Genomic DNA, 19,146 nt, shown 5'->3' with positions numbered 1-19,146 from the left:
TTAAATTTTACTGGTGTTAATATGGCTGTTTTTAACCAAAACAAAAATGCTCTAATTAATTAGCATTTTGAAATGCCAACATATTAACTATTTGAAAGTAACATTTGAAGATGCACTGAATTTACGAAAGTTTAATATCTTTTTTTTTTTGTTAAAAAATTGGTAGATTTGCAAAATGTGCAATCACTGGAAAATCAAATGATGCTCTCGGGGGCCCCTTTGTGGTGTTGGAGCCTTAAGCAGCCACTTAACTGTTGTAATTTTTCCAAATGAAAGTTAATTGAGTTGGAAGAAAACTTTTTATCCAAGTTTATATTTTTTGAGTCTGCAAATGTGTTGTGGTCGATTTCCCCTGCAAGGCTGTTGAGAGACAACACCATACAGGTAAGAGTTGTTTTTATTTACACCATGACAACATTTTTTTTGTGGATATATCCATTTGTTTTCCAGCTGAAGTTAATAAAACGCAGTAACTTTTCGCACCTCCTCCGGCACGGGGATGGGCGGGAATATTCCTCACAACACAGCACACTAGGGCTTCTGAAGAAGTCAGTAAGCAAACAGAAATCTGAGGAGACATTTTGATGTTGGCTGCAGAAAGAAAAGAAAAAACAAAACAAAACAAAAACAAAACTCATTCCATCGAAATGACACAGGTTCTGGAAATTTCCTCTTAAAAGTTCAAGTATGCGGCCGACGCGAGGTGAAAACTCATTCCCGTTGTTAAAAATAAAACTAAAAGCAACATTTATAGCAGCGAACTGAAGAACAGCTTTTGAGAGGAAACAAACAGATGGGGGAGGACACTTAGAAAGCAAAGAGGGGAAAAGCCTTGTTAGAATATATCTGCTATAGTGAGAAATGTACAACGGACTCCGAGTCCGTATGGAGTCCAAACTGTGTCGCAACACGTCGCTTCTCGGACCTTCGGACTCTCATCTGGACAACAACGAGAAAATAAAAAGATTTAAGACAAGATCCACTTTCGGCAGACCCGAACTGCTTCCGATTGGGACAGGAAGTGCAAATTTAACCCCCTCCTCCCCCGTCAGGGTTACATCACTTTGAAAACGAATCCCCGATGCGTGCAGAGGAAACTCGATGAGACGGGACGATTTATTCTGTCCTTTTTTTTCTTCTTCTTTTTTTTGTTTCATTTGAAATGAAGGGAGTATTTTCCACACCCGCTGCTGCACACAGATGATTTGCGTTTACAGTCATCTTGTTGGGCATTTTACTATATGTAGAGTGCAACTAGAGGAGGTCATATACTGATTTTGGATTCTTCTAAGGGTTAAAGCAGAAACACTTGGTTCACTCTCTGTTCTGGCTTCTCTTCTCCGTTTCCCTCTTCTTTTCCTTCTTTCTCTCCCTCTTATCAAAGTTCGGTCAAACACTTCCTTCCATCTTCTTCTATTTGCCATTTTCTTTCCCACTTTGCTTGTTGCTAAATAGTCCATTCTAGAAACGTAGTGGGGGAGGAAGAAAAAAAAAAAAAAAAAAAAAGGTCCACATTTCATTTGTTATCCTCCAACTCTGACAATCCTGTGTTAAGATTGACCTGAGGGCGGCGTCAGTCAGAAGGTGGGGAGGGTGGAGGCGGTGGGCTGCAGCGAGCCGGACGAGTTCGAGCGTCTCATGTGAGGAAGAAGGTAGGAGTCGGAGCACAGCTGGTGAACGTCGAAGCGGTCCTCCTTGCGATAGGCCAGGCAGCGCCGGATGAACGCCTGCATGACGGAAGAAGAAGGTTTCTTAGTGACTCACCTTATCCGTTTATTAATGCATGTTCACGCAGTCAGCATCATGCTGCGGGGACAGACGAGACGTTTATATTGGCTTTTACGGATGCTCTTTGTCAGATTCTGACTGAACTGCTTCTCAATGAGCCATGTGCAAACCTTTCAGTCGAATTTAGGGCTCATCTTAGTAATCGATTAATCGTTTACACTTAAGATTAATCGGATAAAAAAAATGAGCAGGTTCTGAAGATATTAACCACTTGAGCGTTTTTTTATATATACAATATTAGAAATACATTAAAGAAAGCAAATAAACAATTTCTAAATAGAAAATTAAAAATTTTATTGCCCAAAATGCAACAACATTCCTGTAGTGTATGATTAATCATTTATAGATTCCTTGACAAATTTTTTAATTAGACTGTAAAAGGTGATTGATAGGACATTTTGTTTTTTAAAGAATTCAAACCGGTGAAACTAAAAATGCCATTTGAGGAGGTAGGGTAGGACATATTTACAGAGTTTTTTTTTGTAATCTTAAATGTAAATTGTTGATATTTCTTCTAGAGTTTTGACTTAATTACTGCTATGAATATGTTATTTCAGCAATTGGCCTTTTTAGAATCAGTTAATGTTTAATCTGTTACCAGATTAATTGGCGATTAAGTCAATGATTAATCACAATTAATCGTTCCATCCCTGGTTAAATTATATTTGTTTTCACTATTTACTGTATATATCTAGTTAAAATTTTAGACTCAAGACAAAATTGATACTTGAGATGAACTAAAGATTTTAGTTGATTCGTCCATCAAACCACAACCAGCACAGTGATTAACTGAGGTTAACCACAGGGCTGGAGTGTGAATAATTTGTTTAACTACAACCATTTAGTGCCAGTTAAATGACAGCCCAGTCTTTGGGATTAATCATGTCTTCTTCATTTAACTTAAAACCACAAAAACTAACAGAATTATTCATAGATCTGTGTCCCTTCAGTCAGTAACTGCAGATCAAAGCTAACGAGGGTTAAGTAGGTTTCACTTCACACCCAAGTAAACAATTTCCCAGTGGAAAGCTGTAAAACCAGTTAGGTAAAACTGGTTAGTACCAACATGGTGCTTGGTGACAAATTGATACAAGTTTAAAGCAAACAAACACTGACAGAGGCCTTTTCATTAACATAGGCTGGGCTGACAGAAAAGTGCAAAAGAATCCAATTAATCGTTTTGGGATTATGAGGTTGGAGCTCATGAGAAATGTTCGCAAAGTTTTTACGTTTCAGCTTTGCTGCCTTTTATCACTGAGAAAAATACATTCATGTAGAGAAAGGGTCCCAACAACTTTGACTACAAAAATAAAAACCAGCTCATGTTTTAAATAGATATACAACAAATGCAGATTTTTAAACAGTTGCAATATTTGACGTGAATGTTCACAAAGAATGGCATTAAAAGAGCCAATAATGTCTATGAATCTACACGCTATTTTACATTGTTTTCCATCCTAAAAGGAAAAAAAAACTATCCATGCTCTGTTGGCAAAGATTTACGTTTCTTTATTTTAAATCCTAGCCATAGAGATGAAACTGTGTTTCTTCAAAGCAACAGGCATTGCAAATTTTCTAAAGTAGATATTTAGCTAAATTTATAAGATGCGTCTTTTTCTAAAAGTCATGTAACATTTGCCGCTATAAACTTTTGATTTCATTTTTATTTTTTGCAGACCTAAAAGTAAAAGTTTTCTTTTGGTTATAAAGGCTAAAGACTTTAGATGGAACAGATTTAAAAACTAAACTTCCAGAAAAAAGTTACTTTTAATAAAGAGTGACACAGAGAGTTTAAGAACCTTTGAATGTGGAACCAATTCCTGTTCTGCATCTTTTTTTTTTTTTTTTACCAAAAACATCAACAAGATTTAGAAGACGACAAAGTATATAACAACTAGTTTAGTTGAGTGAGGACTTTTTGAATTTAACCCCATCTGGACCCGAGAACCACAGCAAAGCTACAACATTCTAGTTTATGCTAAAAATAAAAAAGATAGAAAAGGTAATGGCAGCTGTGAACCATAAAAGTGGGAGTGGGTCACCTTGGCCTCTGTGCTGGCCTGTGGTTTAGCTGGAAACTGGACCTCTGTGGCTTTGAGGATGGTGTTTTCCTGGAGGATGTCCTGCTGCGACTGATTGTGACCAAACGGCTGCAGAAGTGGAACAAACAGAGTCATTCCCGCTGCAGAGCCTTTTACCAAACACATGGAAGACAGCAGGAACGCCAAGTGGTGTACCTTGCGTCCATAGAGGCATTGGAAGAAGATCACCCCCACCGACCACACGTCCACCTTGTTGGAGATCTTGGGTGGTTCTTTCCCAACGACAAAACATTCCGGTGGGAGGTACCTGAACACGTACGACACAAACGCTTTAAAAACCTCATTTACAGACGTTTTTATGGAGAGTTTCCTTTTTAAATGTACGTCTCAGATTGCAGCCTTTGGCCGTGTTTAGAAAAATAAACAGCGCCTTACAGAAGCAATCTCTCTTCACATGCAGGAAATCTGCAGCTAATGCAATTAACGATTATTTCAGTTATTGATTAATCAATTATTCCAGTGATTAATCGGATAAAAAAAATGGCACATTATGCAGATTTTTTATTTCAGCCTCTTTTATACAATATTAGCAGTATATTTTAAGACGCAAATAAATAAATAATTCAATTCCTTTTTAAAATAAGAAAGTAAATATTATTGCCTAAAATGCATCTGCAGCCAAAAAAAAAACAACAAAAAAAGTCTAATGATTAATCAATTACTAAATTAGTTGACGACCATTTCAATAATTAATCACGATTAATTGTTTAAGCCCTAACTGGAGCGTGCGTCTCACCAGTAGGTCCCCGCCCCCTGTGATGTCAGGTCCATCCCATCCACGCCATAGTTGTCATCGTCCATTATCTTGGACAAACCAAAGTCTGTGATCTTGATTTCCCCACACGCGGTACCGTCCACCAGCAAGATGTTCCCTGTGCAGAGTAACCGCAGTCAGACCCGGCGCTCCTGGTCGCTCCGTTAGGCAAAGAAAGAGACGCGCAACGCACCTGGTTTGAGATCGTAGTGGATGATGGGCGGCTTGATCTCGTTGAGGTAGCGCAGGGCGCTGACGATCTGCATGACGATGGAGCGGGCCTCTTTCTCTGACATCAGCTTGTTTTGTTTCAGGTAGAAGTCCAGGTCGTTCCCTTCACAGAACTCGAGGACAGTACAGAACCTGAAACAAAAACAAAAAAAAACAGAAAGACCAAAACATGGCTTTAGACGGGAGAATAAATCTTATTTAAGAGCTGAAAAGCAAACAGCAGTTTAGAAGTGTTTGCAGAGAGTGCATGTTGTTCCAACTCGTCTTTTCAGAGCTGGAAAGACAGGCTCGCTGCATAAGAGCAGACATATGAACTCCTTCACAGTTTGTAGGACAGAAGTCGAGGTCAGGACTTTCTGCTTCTATAGAAACTTGATGAAAGCCAGGGGTGTCCAAACTTTTTGTCATGTAGGCCAAAAGTCAAAAGTATTCTAAAAATACAAAAAAAAAAAATTTCCCCACTGCTCAACAATAAACTAAGCATACAATAATTCAAATTAAACAAGTAAAGAAACATCATGGAAATTATTTTTGGCTCAGATGAAAAAACAAAGAACAATATTCTGCCTGTTCTCAGTAATAACAGGGTTTGGATCACTCTCTTTAAAAACAACTGCTGTATCAAGAAAGGTTTAATAAAGGAACTAAAAGCAGATTTTGGTTTGTTTCTAATTAGAAGTCAGTTGCTAAATGTGGTCGTATTTACAATGAAAGTAAAGAGAAAGCAAAATAAATATGCACTAAAAAATGAATACTTTGTACGTAATATTTATATTCTATAACAATTCAGCAATATGTTCACACTAACATCTCCTGGTGTATTTGAATACTCTCAGACATGGCCGCCGCTGTAACCCAAACACACACAAAGCAACCTCAGGATGTTGGAGTGGGCAGAGGTGAACTCACGTGTCGGTGTCCAGGGAGAAATAGTCGTACAGCTTGACTATTCTGGGATGGTCCAGCTGCTTGTGTATCCGGTACTCTCTGCATGCATGCCTGTCAAAGTGTGTGCAACAAGAGAAGCGCTCATCTTCCTGAAGTTTAGATACAACATTAGCATGCGTCCAGCGTGATCGGGATGAAATATGTTCATAAATTAGAACCAATCATGTTTTAACCGCATGCGGTTATTCATAGAACCTCAAAATGCAGGTTAATGGAAATTCAAACGGTGCCGTCTCAAAGAAATTAATGCTAATTTTGTCGTTTTATGTTTTGTTGAAGACAAACTTGAGTGGATTTTGTTGTGATAGTTCATCATAAATCACTGCATACATGTGAGGTGGAAAGAAAATGATCATGCTTGTCATCTAAATCAAATCTAACAACCTTGTTGTGCAGATATATGTCCGGTCCACTGATCTAACTGGATCTGTAGAAAGAACTGGTTTCCCTTCCAGCCCACCAAAGCCTCGTCATTCTAAACGTCTCATCCAGTTTCTGTCTGACCCCATTTCATTCTGTGTTTATGTGAAGGGCTGCAGCGCAGGAAAACAGCTCAACTACACAAATTATTGGGCTGCAGCTCACGGTTATTTTACTTATCAATTAATATACTGATTAATCAATATTTCTGACAATCGGATAAAAAAAACAATCGGGACATTCAGCAGTTCTTTCACTTAAGCCTTTTTATACCATTTTAGAAATGAAATAAAAGATGCAAATAAACAAATCAATAAATTTTTTAGGTAAGAAAATAAAAATTTTATTGCCTAAAATGCAATGACAGCATTTCTTTAATGTGGTAAGAATTTTTTTATTTTTGTTTTTGCAGAAGTTGAACTAGTGAAGCCAAAACTTTGCCACTTGAGCTCTGGGTAGACAATACAAAGATTTTTTTTAATTATTATTTTAAATGCAAAATGCATATTTTTGTTCTAGAAACTTAGCTCTCAGTGTGTTCTTTCAGCAATTGTCTTTTTTTGAGTTTGTAAACTAGTTGACAACTACTTCAATAATCGATTAATCATTTCTGCCCCATTACAGATAATTTCCCACCTTAGTTCTGACCAACCTCTCCCCCCTGCTGAAGGAAAGCAGCCCCACCATGCTTCTTTGAGGCGTGTAGAGAATGGTATGCAGTATTAGTTTTCCTCCAAACCCTAACAAATCCCTCAGGCCTCCACAGAGCAGATTATACTGGTATTAAATTACACACAGGTGTTTTTTATCTGGTTGCCTTTGAGTACGACTGGCTGCACTGTGTTTTATTTGCGTAAAATTCTAAGCCATATATCAATTTTTCTTATGTGCTGCTTTGTGTTTTGTCCGTCACATAAAATATGTGGTTCAAGGCAGAGTGCTGCTGATTGACTGACTGACTGAGCTCGTAACCGTCTGCTGTAAACAGAACAATGTGTGCAGACACCTACTTGTGGTAATTTTCCTTCTTCTCCTCTCTCCAGTTCTTGTTGAGCTGGTGGATTTTGACAGCTGCGTAGCGCTGTTCAAACAGGTCGAATGCCTGCATGTGACAAAAAAGAACAGACATTTTGTCTCCAGATGCAAACTCGCACAAAAATAAGTTGGGGGGGAATGATGCCAGCTTTGCAGGTGGTACCTTGTAGACTTCGCTGAAGCCGCCCCGGCCCAACAGGTGCAGCAGCAGGTACCGCTCATTCAGAGTAGGATGGTCTTTGAAACTGTGTGATGAAGACATTATGATAAACAAATACAGCTTTGCTGGGAACTAAATCTGCAACAAAACGGGGTGTTATTTAATTATGTCAGTACTACTTCTTGGTTATCAGTGTCTTTACCAGCAGCAGCCATTAAGAAGTCAGAAAACAAAGCAACTTCAAGCTGCAAGAAAAGAGACAATTTTTGCCGTCTTGATTTTGATCTCCTCTAAGTAGCTTTTAGCTCCACTGCTTTATTAGATTTCCTGTTCGGTTCTGATTTCAGTGGACTGGCTGTTCGCTGCAGGTAACAGATCTCAAAAGAGCCAAGCTACAGCTTTAGTTGGTAAAATGTGTCTCAGATTCATCATGTGTACACATTTTGAGCAGTTTCTGCTCTATGAACAACTCAATAAAATCTGCTTAAAACTGGAGCATCCAAAACGATTCAAAGAGAATATCATGATTGAACAGAGTCATTTCCAAAACTAGAAGAAGGATGATTCACTGGAGTTTTATGTTGGATTTAAAAAATCTTTACAAGTGATGAATATGAAGAATGCATTAATGAGTGAATATTTTGTGAATGTCATAGTGAGGTTTAGAGTTTTATGGTTTGTTGTTGTAGTTTTACAGAAATGTTAGACTATATTCAGCGGACTTACGCTGAGCTGTCCTCGTTGTTTATCCTCTTGAGCTCCCGGATGTGAAGGTTCCTCACCCGCTCCAACCGCTCCAGCTCCGCCTGGATCTCCGCTTCCTCCTGACCAGACGCAGCAGGAAACGCAGAGAAAATAAAGTTTTAGCGCAGGATTTTTCTGCAGGAATTGAGCGCGTTTTAATTTGTTGTGCGATTAATCGATTAATTTCTTATCCTCACAATGTATTTAGCTCCATCGTTGTTCCATCAATTCCAACTCACAAGGGGAAACGTAAACAAAGCATGTCTTGCTTTGTTTGGCAAATTGGCAATAAAGTTGCATTTATTCATTTTAGACACAAATGAAGCTAGCTAGTTAGCAAGGGTATGCTAGCAGTGAGTTACCAGGAGTCTCAAAAGCCCCACGAGAAAAACCATATATATAGAATATAAATAGTCCAGCTAAGACAAAATTTAAGACCTGTTATTGTTGCATTTAAGGCCAACTTAATTCTTTTTTAAAAAAAGAATTCAAGACTTTTTAAGACCTTAGTTTTAGACAGATTAATTTAAGTCTTTTTAAGGACGTGTGAACATGTTGGTGGTTCTTCTCCCCATTCAGACCAAATTAGTCGCTCCGTTTACAGATTCTCCCTCCTGAATTGTGAATCACTGATGTTTTCTGCAACTTTACTCTACGACTGACCTTTTTTAGGTGTCCGAGCCGAAGCTTGAAGATTTCTTCCTGCTCGTGGTACTCAGCGAGGGTCAGTCTGTCAAAACGGGAGAAACCAAGCTGAATTGGCTGACTGAAAATGAATCAAACGCTCATTAAACGTATTAAGGATTTAATTAAAAACACCCGGTGCATTTCAATTCAGTAAAGACTCTGATGCTCTGCAGCAGAAGAAGTGTATATAATCAAGTGTGCGATTTTAAGCGAGTATAAATAGTCGACAAGCAGCCGCCGCATTCTGTACGGTGCGGCATCTTCACGTTACGGCAGACGGTTATTTCTGTTGACTCACAGCTGGGGCAGGGAGGGCTTGAGGAAGGGGTCAGAGTCGTTGCCGTTGACCACTTTAGTTTTGCGCTGCTTCGGTTCGGAGGTGGACGCCACCGACAGCGAGGGGGACGCCGGGTTCGGCGGTTTCCGCTTTGCCAGCAGCTTCCTCTGCCGCTCAATGTCCTCCCTCTGCTGGTTGATGCTCTCCTGTTGTCTGGGCGACAGAAAAAAAAATAAATAAATCACACAAGAAATGATAAATTAGGGTCCAAACAAGCCCAAAAAGTGACAGGTGCATGTTCTTCTGAAGCGAAACAAGAGAATTACAACTAAAGCGGAAGCTGATGTCATTCTGAAACAATGTTTTTGACAGTAATCCTCACTTGATCAGGTTCTGGAATGCGTATCCGTCGGTCCACTGCTCCGTGTAGGACGCGCCATGTCGGACCGTGGTGAAGTGGCCGAGCCGGAGGCGGTCCCGCATGCTCTTCTCGCGGCTCGACTGCTTCTCCTGGGTGCTCTGTTGGGCAAAAACAAGGCGAGATGAAGGTTTCCCAGCGGCATGAGCCCAGGGAATATAGAGTTTCTCTTCCAGCTCAAAGAAAACCGAGTTACACACTGAGGAACCCCACACACCCTCAAAGATCTGTCGCCTTGAAGAGCAATGCCAAAAAGTACAAAACACACCAAATAAGAAGAGCTTTTCAACATGGACACCTTCAGCATGAACAAAAACATTGAATAAATGAAACATTAGACTTGGATACAGTAGCAAGTTGTGACGCTTTCCAATAATGTTAATGCAGGAAGTGGTACCAGAGTGAAGTCGGCCTCCCACTTTCTTCAAATTAAAATTGGTGTCAAACTGCTTGCAGAGGTCAAAGGTCAACCAGCTAGTCCGTATTTACAAAGTCAAACAAAATACAGTGTCAATCAACTGTGTATGACGGAGTGTAAAATATAAAATTAAGTGGTAACATTAGGAGAATAAAGTTGGAATTCTACGCCTCTATTCCTGTAATATCACAACTTTATTCTTGTAATTTTATTACATAACAATGCTACATAATTTGAGCCAATTAAATTTTTAAGATTAAAACGAAAGTTTCCAGAGGTTACACAAACAAAATTTATACAAATAAGCTTTTTATGTTTGTGCAGCTAAAATTGTTGTAGCAGTTGATTGGCACAAAGTCCGTTTGATTTTGGAAGTGGCAGCCTGGAGGGGGCCGGTTGACCTTTGATGGTCTCTGGGAACATTTATTAAAAAATTTTAAAACAACAAGAAGCACAAAGAAAAATTTTTGCTGCACAAATGTGCTACAACCATCTGACAGCAATTTCGCTTGATTTGAAAGCCGTCGCTCAGGTGAAGGTGGGGGATGCCTATGAAGACTACCTTCTCTATGAGCAGCTTCTTGCTCATGGTGATGCACTTGTTGAGTCTCTCTTTGTATTTCTCCAGGAGTTTTTGCTGTTCATCAATCTGTCTCCGAAGGTCGCAGTTGGCCTGTTACAAACGAAGACATGAGGCGGGTCATGAAACCGACCCGATCCCACGTATCAGATCGCAGCCCAGACTGAACCATAACAGATACCTGTTGAAGGTGGACTTTCATGATTCTCCAAAGAAAGATAATTTTAAAAATCACACCCATTTTCATGTCCATGGCTTAAAAAATTATTGTCATTGTGAAAGCTGCTTTAGATTACTTTCCTGAACGTTTATGTTAGTGCCGTTTTGGCCAATATATAAGCATTTCTTTTCCTGTCTTGACACACACGGGATGTTTCAGACGAAGCTAACTTTGTTGCCAGGCAAAGATAACATGAGTAAATTATTGTAGAATAATAAAATCAGCATTTGAAAACTACATTTGATTTGTCTGGTTTCAAGATTTTTTTTTCATTAATTGAAACAATTAAGTGGGATTAAAAAAAAGAAGAACTTTGCTGAGACAACTGCTTATAAATTCCCAACTTTCCAGGTAAAGTGCTGGGGTTTATGAAGCAGCAGAACATGTTTCTGTATATTTATCTGCGTATGATGAAGTGGAAGAACACTAAATAAAAGTTCAAACACTTTCCCCGCTGGTATTATTAATGTCTTCTTATAGCAGTAGGGATAAAATAATCCAAAATATAACAAACAAAATGTTACTTTTTAAAAGTCTCTCTCATGACTGGTCTGAGAAAGTTACAAAAAAAATCTTTAAGAAAATATTCTTGCTACATTTTCTGGCATTTATCAAAAAGAAATAACTTTCGTCATTCTAACTGACCTAAACAAGAGACATTTGGCTGATTTAACTTCAGACTGAGAAAAAGAAGTGTGTCTTCTTATCTTTAAATATCTGATTTCAACTGTGAATAATGCTTTCTAAATTTAGGCTTTTAATAAAACATTAGATTACATTTTATTACAAAACTTTGCAGTTTGAATATCAAACATTTATACAGAAATCAGGCCCTTTCCAAATATTGAAAACACAAAATTGACATTCAAACATTTTCAGGAACCTCGAGAACCCCACTACATGTTACTGCAGAGACAGAACTCACTCTGAGCAGGTCGTCTATCCGCCCTTCTTTCTTTTCCAGGTCCAGACTCTTGTTGCTCTCCAGGGCAGCGAGCTTCAGGCCCGTCAGCTCCGTCTGCAAACACAACAGAAACGTACATCTATGTACATACTTCGCAGTGATAGAAAGGATGTGAATGATCTAAAAACAAAAAGTGTGTTGTGGGGCTTTTTTCTCTAACCTGGACACATTTGCTTAAAGAAGCTTTGAGACTGTGCTCGGCAAAACACAGGCTGGTGGGAGAGGAGCTGTTCTGACGGATCTGCAAACACACACAAGAGAAAAGTTGCAACCTCGCGCACACACCGCACAAGAGATCTGCGGTCCGATTTAACTCTTAGGGAGACGCGTACAATTAAGCCTGGGGCCGACTGCGAGCTCTGTGGGGAGCGGCGAGCCGATGGAAGCCCTCTGACCGGACTGGAGCCGTTTCCGCCCTGAAACTTTGCAGAAACCTTAAAATTAACATTCAGCTTCAAATCATCAGGATTCCAGACTTTAAAAAAATAAATAAATTTAAAAAACTGAATTACTCACATCAAAGAAGTCGCTGATCTTGGGCCCCCGTGTAGAAGTCTTCCCTGTAAACCAAACAGCAGAATTACATTTATTAATCGATTGTTAAGACGATTATAATATACATATATAAAATAGCACATTCTGAACATTTTGGGTAAATACTGAAGTCTCCTTTAAACACTATTAGAAATACATTAAAAGAAGCAAATAAACAATTCCTTTCCATTTTTAAATAGAAAATTAAACATTTTATTACCTAAAATGCAACAACACAAGATTCCTCTAAGTCAGTGTTTCTCAACCCTAGTCCTCAGACCCCCCTGTCCTGCATGTTTTAGGTATTTCCCTTCTGCCACACACCTGAATTGTATCTCTGGGTGATTAACAGGCTTCTGCAGTACTTGATGGTCATGCAATCATTTGAATCGGCTGTTCTGGAATAGAGGCACATCTAAAACATGCAGATCAGGGGGGCCTGAGGACCAGGGTGAAGAAACACTGCTCTAGCGCATGATTAATCATTTATAGATTCTTTTTTGCATTATCAATTACTAACTAAACTGCAAAATGTGCTTAATATGAGATTTTTTTTTTTAAAAGAATCTTAGCCAGATAAAGCTAAAAATCTGCCACTTGAGTTCTGGGTGAGAATTTTGTTACACACGTTATTTTTTTTTAATCATTATTATTATTAATCTTAAATGCAAAAGGTCAATATTTTGTAGTTTTGACTTAATTACTTCTATGAATATCTTGTTCTTTCAGCTTTTTTTGAATCTGTTCATTCCAGTTAGCGATTAATTGATTTCTAAATGAGTTGACGATTATTTCAATAATCGATTAATTAATCGCTTAAGCTCTGATTACATTTTAAAGGAAGCTGCTGGGTGATTACGTTAAGAGTAAATCCCAGCATTTTAATGCAACATACCTTGACTGCTCTCAGAATAGGTATCGGCTTTCCTCTTCCGGCCCCTGGACGACTCGGAGTGCTTCTTCTCCGGGGTCTGACAATCGATATTTGATGAAAGGAGCAGGAGAAAGAAAAGACAAAAAAAAAAACAAACAAAAAAAACATAAATCCCTTGCGTTTTACCTAACAAAGCAGAGCGCAGTGCAGGGTGTTCAGCAGGAAAGAGCAGCAGGAAGAAAGAGTACATACTGAGTAGGCAGGGGAGCTCCCTCTTTTCAAATCAGAGTTCTAGGAAGAGAAAAGAAGGTGGAGGTGCAGGGAGAGACAGAGCGAAGAGCGACTGGTGCATAACAACACTTTATGTGTGCGTACATGTTAGAAACTCAGCTTTTGTGTCTTTGAGTGAGAAAGGAAGGGTGCGTGGACGTCTCTGTGTGTGGGGTTTACCTCCGACTCCTTGTCGCTGGATGATCCCAGACTCCCGTAGCTGTGGTTTGAGGATTCGTTAGCCAGACCCTACGCAAAGAGAGAGAGACACACACAAACACAGGTCAGCGTACGGGGAGAACAGTCTGTACAGGTGTGTTGTGCAAGCTCAGTGACTTTGGCAAAAATGCGTAGAATAGAGAAACCGGTGCTGGCAGCAGGCCTGCGGTCTGACACGCCTGACAGGAATGCAGATTCTTAGTGAGTGGGTGTGTCACTTTGCGTTTCTTCCCCAACGCATGAACATTTCCAGGAACTTAAAGAATCCTTTTTAGGAAAACGGGAACCTTTAACCTGATTTTCCAGTGTGGAGAGCTGGGGCTGGACTTTTATTTCTGGGATTACAGTAGCTTTAAAATTAGTCTTTTGAATACAGTTTGGATTATACTGAAGTTAATTTTAAGCTAATCGTTAAGCTAATCGTCACTTGTTGCCATTTCATCACGGAGCGTTTAGCGTGAGAAAATGTATTTAAATAAGGTTTGAGTGCCTAAAATTAAAAAGAGTAATCTCTAGTAATGCACTAATCGATTCATATGTGATTGAAATCTGTAATTTTTCCTCCTGTTAGCTTTGATCGGTGAGCTACAAGTATTTTTTTTTTTTGTTTCATTTTTTCATCCATTCATTAAATGCACCAAAAGTGGAGATTATTTTATTATGGCTTCATGTTCAGTTGAGCTGATGTTTGTTACAAGAAATGCACAAATCAGAACTCTCAAACTGATTTCCGATTGTTTTTTTGGTTGCAAAGTTTAGAGTTGCCGATTGCGATCTCTTGTCAAAAACTATAATGCAGTGATATAAGAAGAAAAAACAGGACAGTATATTAAATGCTGCTCTGGCCATCATACTGTGGGTGGTCATTATTGATATTCAGAGGAGACATTATGTCACACCGTGTCTGTGAGAGAGCCGTCAGTGTTTCACTAATTTAAAACAAAGACAAAATGATTATAGGGTCGACATTTTAAAACCGTCTTTAGCATCTTATATTGGAGGAAAAAAATGCACAAATGTGCAGTTTTACTATAGTACATTCAGCCTTCCAGATATTTATTTTTTATTCTCTATGACAAAATATTGAACATCTTGTAACATGGAAAATAAAATATTGTTTAAATTTCATTCTTACATTTCTGTACTAAAGATTATTGCAGTAATCGATTATTCTATCAATTATTCTGAATTACCTGTACAGATTATTTAGTTAACAACTTAATCCTTTTTGTTTAAAACTAAAAATACATTAAACAAAGAAAATACACAATTCAGCTTATTTTTAAAATAAGAAAATAAACATTTCATTGCCTAAGATGTAATGTAGCATTCCTTTAGTCAATTTTAACCAGGTGAAGTTAAATTAGGCCACTTGAGGATATTTACACACTAAGATGTTTTTATCTTTAATACAAAATGTAGATTTTTTTCTATAGTTTTGGTAATTAATTACTGCTCTGAATATTATTTTTTGGGGGGGCCAGGGGGGGGTTCAGCAAATTGCCTTTATTTGGAGTCTGTATTAATCGATTACAAAATTAATCAGCAGAAAACCGATCACCGGCCGATTTTTTGTTGCCTCTCTATTTGTTACATTCGTATGAGGAATCTAAACATAATGAATACATATCAGCTCATAAGCAGTTTTCAGAAAGAAAAACCAAAAACGCAAATTGAGCTAAATCAGACCCATCGGCTCAAATCACAGAAAAAAATAAATAAATAAATAATCAGTACCGGTCAGTCGGCTTGATCAGTGCTTCTCTACAGAAAGATTGTTCCATTTGTGTGCATTTTGTATTGCCATATTTTTTTTTAGGGGGGGGGTGTGGGGGGTCAGAGGGAGGTGCTGCCATTACCTTTGCACCTCCACTGGCGCTCCCAGTGCTGCCTCCCGTATTGCCGCTGACAGCTCCTGTAAACCTGGCCTCCAGCAGCTCCTGTCTCCGGGGGTCCAAGCTGTGCAGCTCCTCCATTGCTCCTGTTATATAAAAACACACAGGTGTTGCCATTTAAGTTAATTTAGTGACACACACACACCAAAAAAAATAAATAAATACAATAGAAAATCAACTCAAGATAAACCTGAAAATGTCAACAGTATTAATGTAAACATAGAAAAGTAAAAACTAAAATGGATGGATCTAATAAGGTGGTTCTTTAAAAACTAAAAAAAGAAGAAGAAGAATGCGTGTGGTGGAAGGTGCAGCAGATTAGTGTCAGAGCATTTCCAAACCGAGCAGAAAGGTCACGGTAGCACTGGGAAGTCAGGAAGCGAAAAGGCGAGAGTGGGTGAAGCCAGCCTTCCAGTCTGTCCACACAAAAATTTTCCACCAGCTAACCCATGGTATCATCACACGGAGCAGTCAAAACAACAGCTCCACACAAGACACTGACATTTATGCATCCGGAGAGACTACAAGCAATTACAACTATGTTACCCTAAACTTAAAGCAAAAACAACAAAGCCTTTCACAGCATGTCTAATTAAAATGCTACACGTGTGCATCAGGGGCACGTACACTGCTAAAAACAAACTAATAAATAAAGGCTATTCCAGCTAAGCAAAAGCCCAGATTTACCTTTAAAAAAAATAAAATAAAAATCACAAGAGTCAGTGGTGAGCCATATTCCAGACACACAGTTACATTTGGTGTGTCACAAGAAAGAAACTCATGTGTGTCTGTATGACAGGGGGCTTTGATCTGGTACAACCAGTTTCCACACAGAGAGGAGAGGTAACACAGCTGCTCTGCTCCCTACTGCTCCAAGTGTTTGTTTCCTTATTGGACATTTCCAGGCTGTCATCTTTACACAGCTACTGGCACTGGGGCAGGCCTTAAAAGGCATAATGGAGATTATGAAACCCTTATGAAGCACGTAGCAGAGGTTACCCTCGGACAGAATAGAAAGTGATTTGAGGGTTGATTGAAATGCAAAGGAGCTCGAGCTTCATACTGCTTTGTTGTTGTTTTTTTCGTCGAGGTACAGTATGTCACTCGAACAGTTTCGACAGAAAAAAAAAATCTTAGAAATCAACTTGTCAACACTACAAAAGCTCTGAATATTTTAACATTGCAGATCGCGTCCCTTATTACTAATGGATCAAGCTGCAACGTTAAAACCAGCTGTTGCCACTTATCACGGTTTATCCATTCACACTGTCTAGGAGTAAATTACTTTCTTCCTCCCCCCCATACACAAAAAATACGTCGAAAAACAAGGCGGAGAAAAATACAGATGCATTAACAAAAAACAAAAAACTAGTTGAAAAGTAACACTAGCGGCTTGTTGTCGTGTTAATAATGATAATAATAATGTCAGGGACGTGCAGAACTATGCATTAATAGATGCATGCACAGTTTACGTTGTTTATCTACAAAGTGACAGGAGGCAAATGATACTAAGTGCAACACTGATACGGCTTCAACCTGGAAGCTACACAAACAAGTCAACAAGCTAGCTGCAGCCTTTGAGGAAACATGGTGATTTAGCTCGCTGCTACTTAAGAGCTGGCATTAAACTGAACTGACAGCTGACGTTTGGCTTCCAATTCACGGCATCAGTGAACTTGACATCCATTTTTTTCTCTCTTCTTCTTCTTTTCCCCCTCGGCAAAATGTTAGCTTCCCAACCACCGAAATGGCCTCCGTCTCACGATAAAAATGACACCTTTTCATTAAAACGGGAGCGGGTCAAGCCCTCGGCGAGGCGTTTCAGTACCTTCCTTGCTCTTTGCGGTCGCCGTTATGTGTTGAGAAATCGTAGGGGACGAGGAGAGCTGCGACCAAGATGGCGTCGCCTCCAAACTTCCACCACCACTTCCACTGTTACTTTGGACACTCATGAAGCCACTTTACCGCCGAGAGGAGCCAGAGCACACACTGCTGTTTGCGGAAATCTTGAACTTATCGCGTTCATCGTTTTTTTTTTTTGGCACCTGCCGCAGCCGAACACAACGGCGTAAAGGAAAAAAAACCTGGGAGAGGAGTAAGGGGAGAGATGTCAGTCCCGTCTTTGTCGCCGCTAGACGCCTCACATGTTGTCGCCCGAAAGAGTCCTGCGGGGGAGCGGCTTCTTGACACGGATCCAGTGTAACCTTTGCATGATGACCGCACCGCGCGCGCCTGTCAGCATCCAGTTCGCGAGCGGAGCTTTGATTCTAGTGTCGGTAGGCGAGGCTATCGCGAGGCTGGCAGCGCTGCGAGCGAGCGCGAGAGCAGGCTTGACACCGAAACAGACACTGATCTGGGATCATTTTACCCTCCTCCAAACTAGCTCTGGGTTCACCGGAAGCCACTGCTCTGCGTCGACCTGGGAACAGTTTTCTTCTCAGGCTCCAACAACAAACATCCCGACAAAAAAAAAAAAAAAAAATGGCTGAAATTGTTGTCCGCATCCAGATCAGCAAGGGAGAACCCGCACATTTATATTTAGTCAACAACAGCGAATCATTTCAATATACATTAAATTTGACTGGCGCTTTGCTTTAAGTGCATTTTGAAGAAGACGCATGTTTTAAGTTGACATGAGAGAGTTTGTGCTTGTATTCATGCATATTATGTGCTTGACTGGGCTGTGGTCTCGATGCTCTGCCTTTTTTTTTTTTTTAAGTCTTGAAGTACAAGTTACAGGGAGGGGGTGCAGGTGGGAGGATAGTGATGTGGTCTGGGCTCTAAGGTGTTTTGTTCCAAATTTGGTGCAGTGCATCAAAATGCCTTTGCCATCTTGTAGGGCATCACACACATACAGTCTCTGCAACTTGTCCTACTTCTTTAGACCTTTTGCATCCAATGACATTACACTCTAAAAATATCTTATTTTTTTCCATGGGAGGGTTAGAAACTTGCACTTAAAAACTTTACTAAGTGTATTTAAGACTACCATTCCAGCTGAAGTTAATTACGCTGTAAAGGGGCTTGTTGTCTCTCAGCCTTGCAGTCAGATTGCATCAACACACCAGGGTACAAACAATCACATTGCACTTCATATGCACCTGCTCATGGTAACCTGATTTTTTTTTTTGTGTGGCAAGTTTCCATAGTAACTGCAAAAGGTTAGACAGGCTATGAAGATGATTGTATAAGCAGTCTATATGCCACTCATTTATAGCATAGTGCCAAACACACACCGTGTGTATGCGGTTCTGTACCTCAATGTGAAACCTGCGTAGTTTTCTAAGGAAAGCAGTAACTGGTGATCAATATTTTAACAAGCTGTCAGGAGATTTTGAGAATCAAAATGCAGGACTGGAAAGTTGTTGTGTTAGCTGAGATTTTGAAAACTTTCTCCAGCCAAGAAGCACAGCTGCAAGCTAAGAAAAAAAATAAATAATCCAAAAAAGAAAAAAAAATCTTGGAATGTAAAGTGTTTCCTCAAACACTTAAAAATGGTAATTCTACATCCAGCTGTAGTATCATTATATTTTAAGTCAGCTCTGTTTTTCATCAGCTAATTAATTTTACTGGATAAAATTCAGAATATTGCTGTAAAAAAAAATGAA

At 39.4% G+C, this 19,146-nt stretch overlaps 1 protein-coding gene across 5 annotated transcripts; it reads right to left on the bottom strand.

Annotated features, from left to right (window-relative positions):
• Window positions 1-379: 379 nt before the first annotated feature.
• LOC103478949 (serine/threonine-protein kinase tousled-like 1-B) lies at window positions 380-17,992 on the bottom strand. Of its 5 annotated transcripts, none has more exons than XM_008433106.3 (22): window positions 17,367-17,992; window positions 15,503-15,624; window positions 13,605-13,673; window positions 13,407-13,445; window positions 13,176-13,251; window positions 12,263-12,306; window positions 12,079-12,168; window positions 11,907-11,987; window positions 11,708-11,800; window positions 10,545-10,655; window positions 9,529-9,665; window positions 9,168-9,359; window positions 8,846-8,912; window positions 8,165-8,262; window positions 7,442-7,523; window positions 7,254-7,345; window positions 5,785-5,874; window positions 4,838-5,007; window positions 4,627-4,762; window positions 4,026-4,137; window positions 3,831-3,938; window positions 380-1,727 (listed from the first exon to the last, which is right to left on the bottom strand). In XM_008433106.3, exons 1-22 carry the CDS (start codon window positions 17,488-17,490, stop codon window positions 1,578-1,580), a joined length of 2,283 nt encoding a protein of 760 aa, XP_008431328.1. In that variant the 5' UTR covers window positions 17,491-17,992; the 3' UTR covers window positions 380-1,577. The 5 variants fall into 5 exon arrangements, with proteins under 5 accessions (XP_008431328.1, XP_008431329.1, XP_008431331.1 ...); XM_008433107.3 differs by having other exon boundaries at window positions 12,079-12,162; XM_008433109.3 differs by lacking the exon at window positions 17,367-17,992 and adding an exon at window positions 17,177-17,313.
• Between the last annotated feature and the right edge of the window lie 1,154 nt (window positions 17,993-19,146).

Source organism: Poecilia reticulata, chromosome 17 (assembly GCF_904066995.2).
Source record: "Poecilia reticulata chromosome 17, P_reticulata-male-v2, whole genome shotgun sequence".
Taxonomy (NCBI): Eukaryota; Metazoa; Chordata; class Actinopteri; order Cyprinodontiformes; family Poeciliidae; genus Poecilia; species Poecilia reticulata.
The sequence above is the reverse complement of the archived record's forward strand: the minus strand, read 5'-3'. Positions and strand labels throughout refer to the sequence as shown.

Bases quoted from the DNA above. Each gene is read 5' to 3' on its own strand.
- LOC103478949 (XM_008433106.3), bottom strand. From the start codon at position 17,490: ATGAGTGTCCAAAGTAACAGTGGAAGTGGTGGTGGAAGTTTGGAGGCG. The intron at 12,169-12,262 runs GTGAGTAATTCA...GTTTCTGCAAAG, and splicing joins AGATCAGCGACTTCTTTGAT to TTTCAGGGCGGAAACGGCTC. The intron at 9,666-10,544 runs GTAGTCTTCATA...TTTGCCCAACAG, and splicing joins AGAAGCTGCTCATAGAGAAG to AGCACCCAGGAGAAGCAGTC.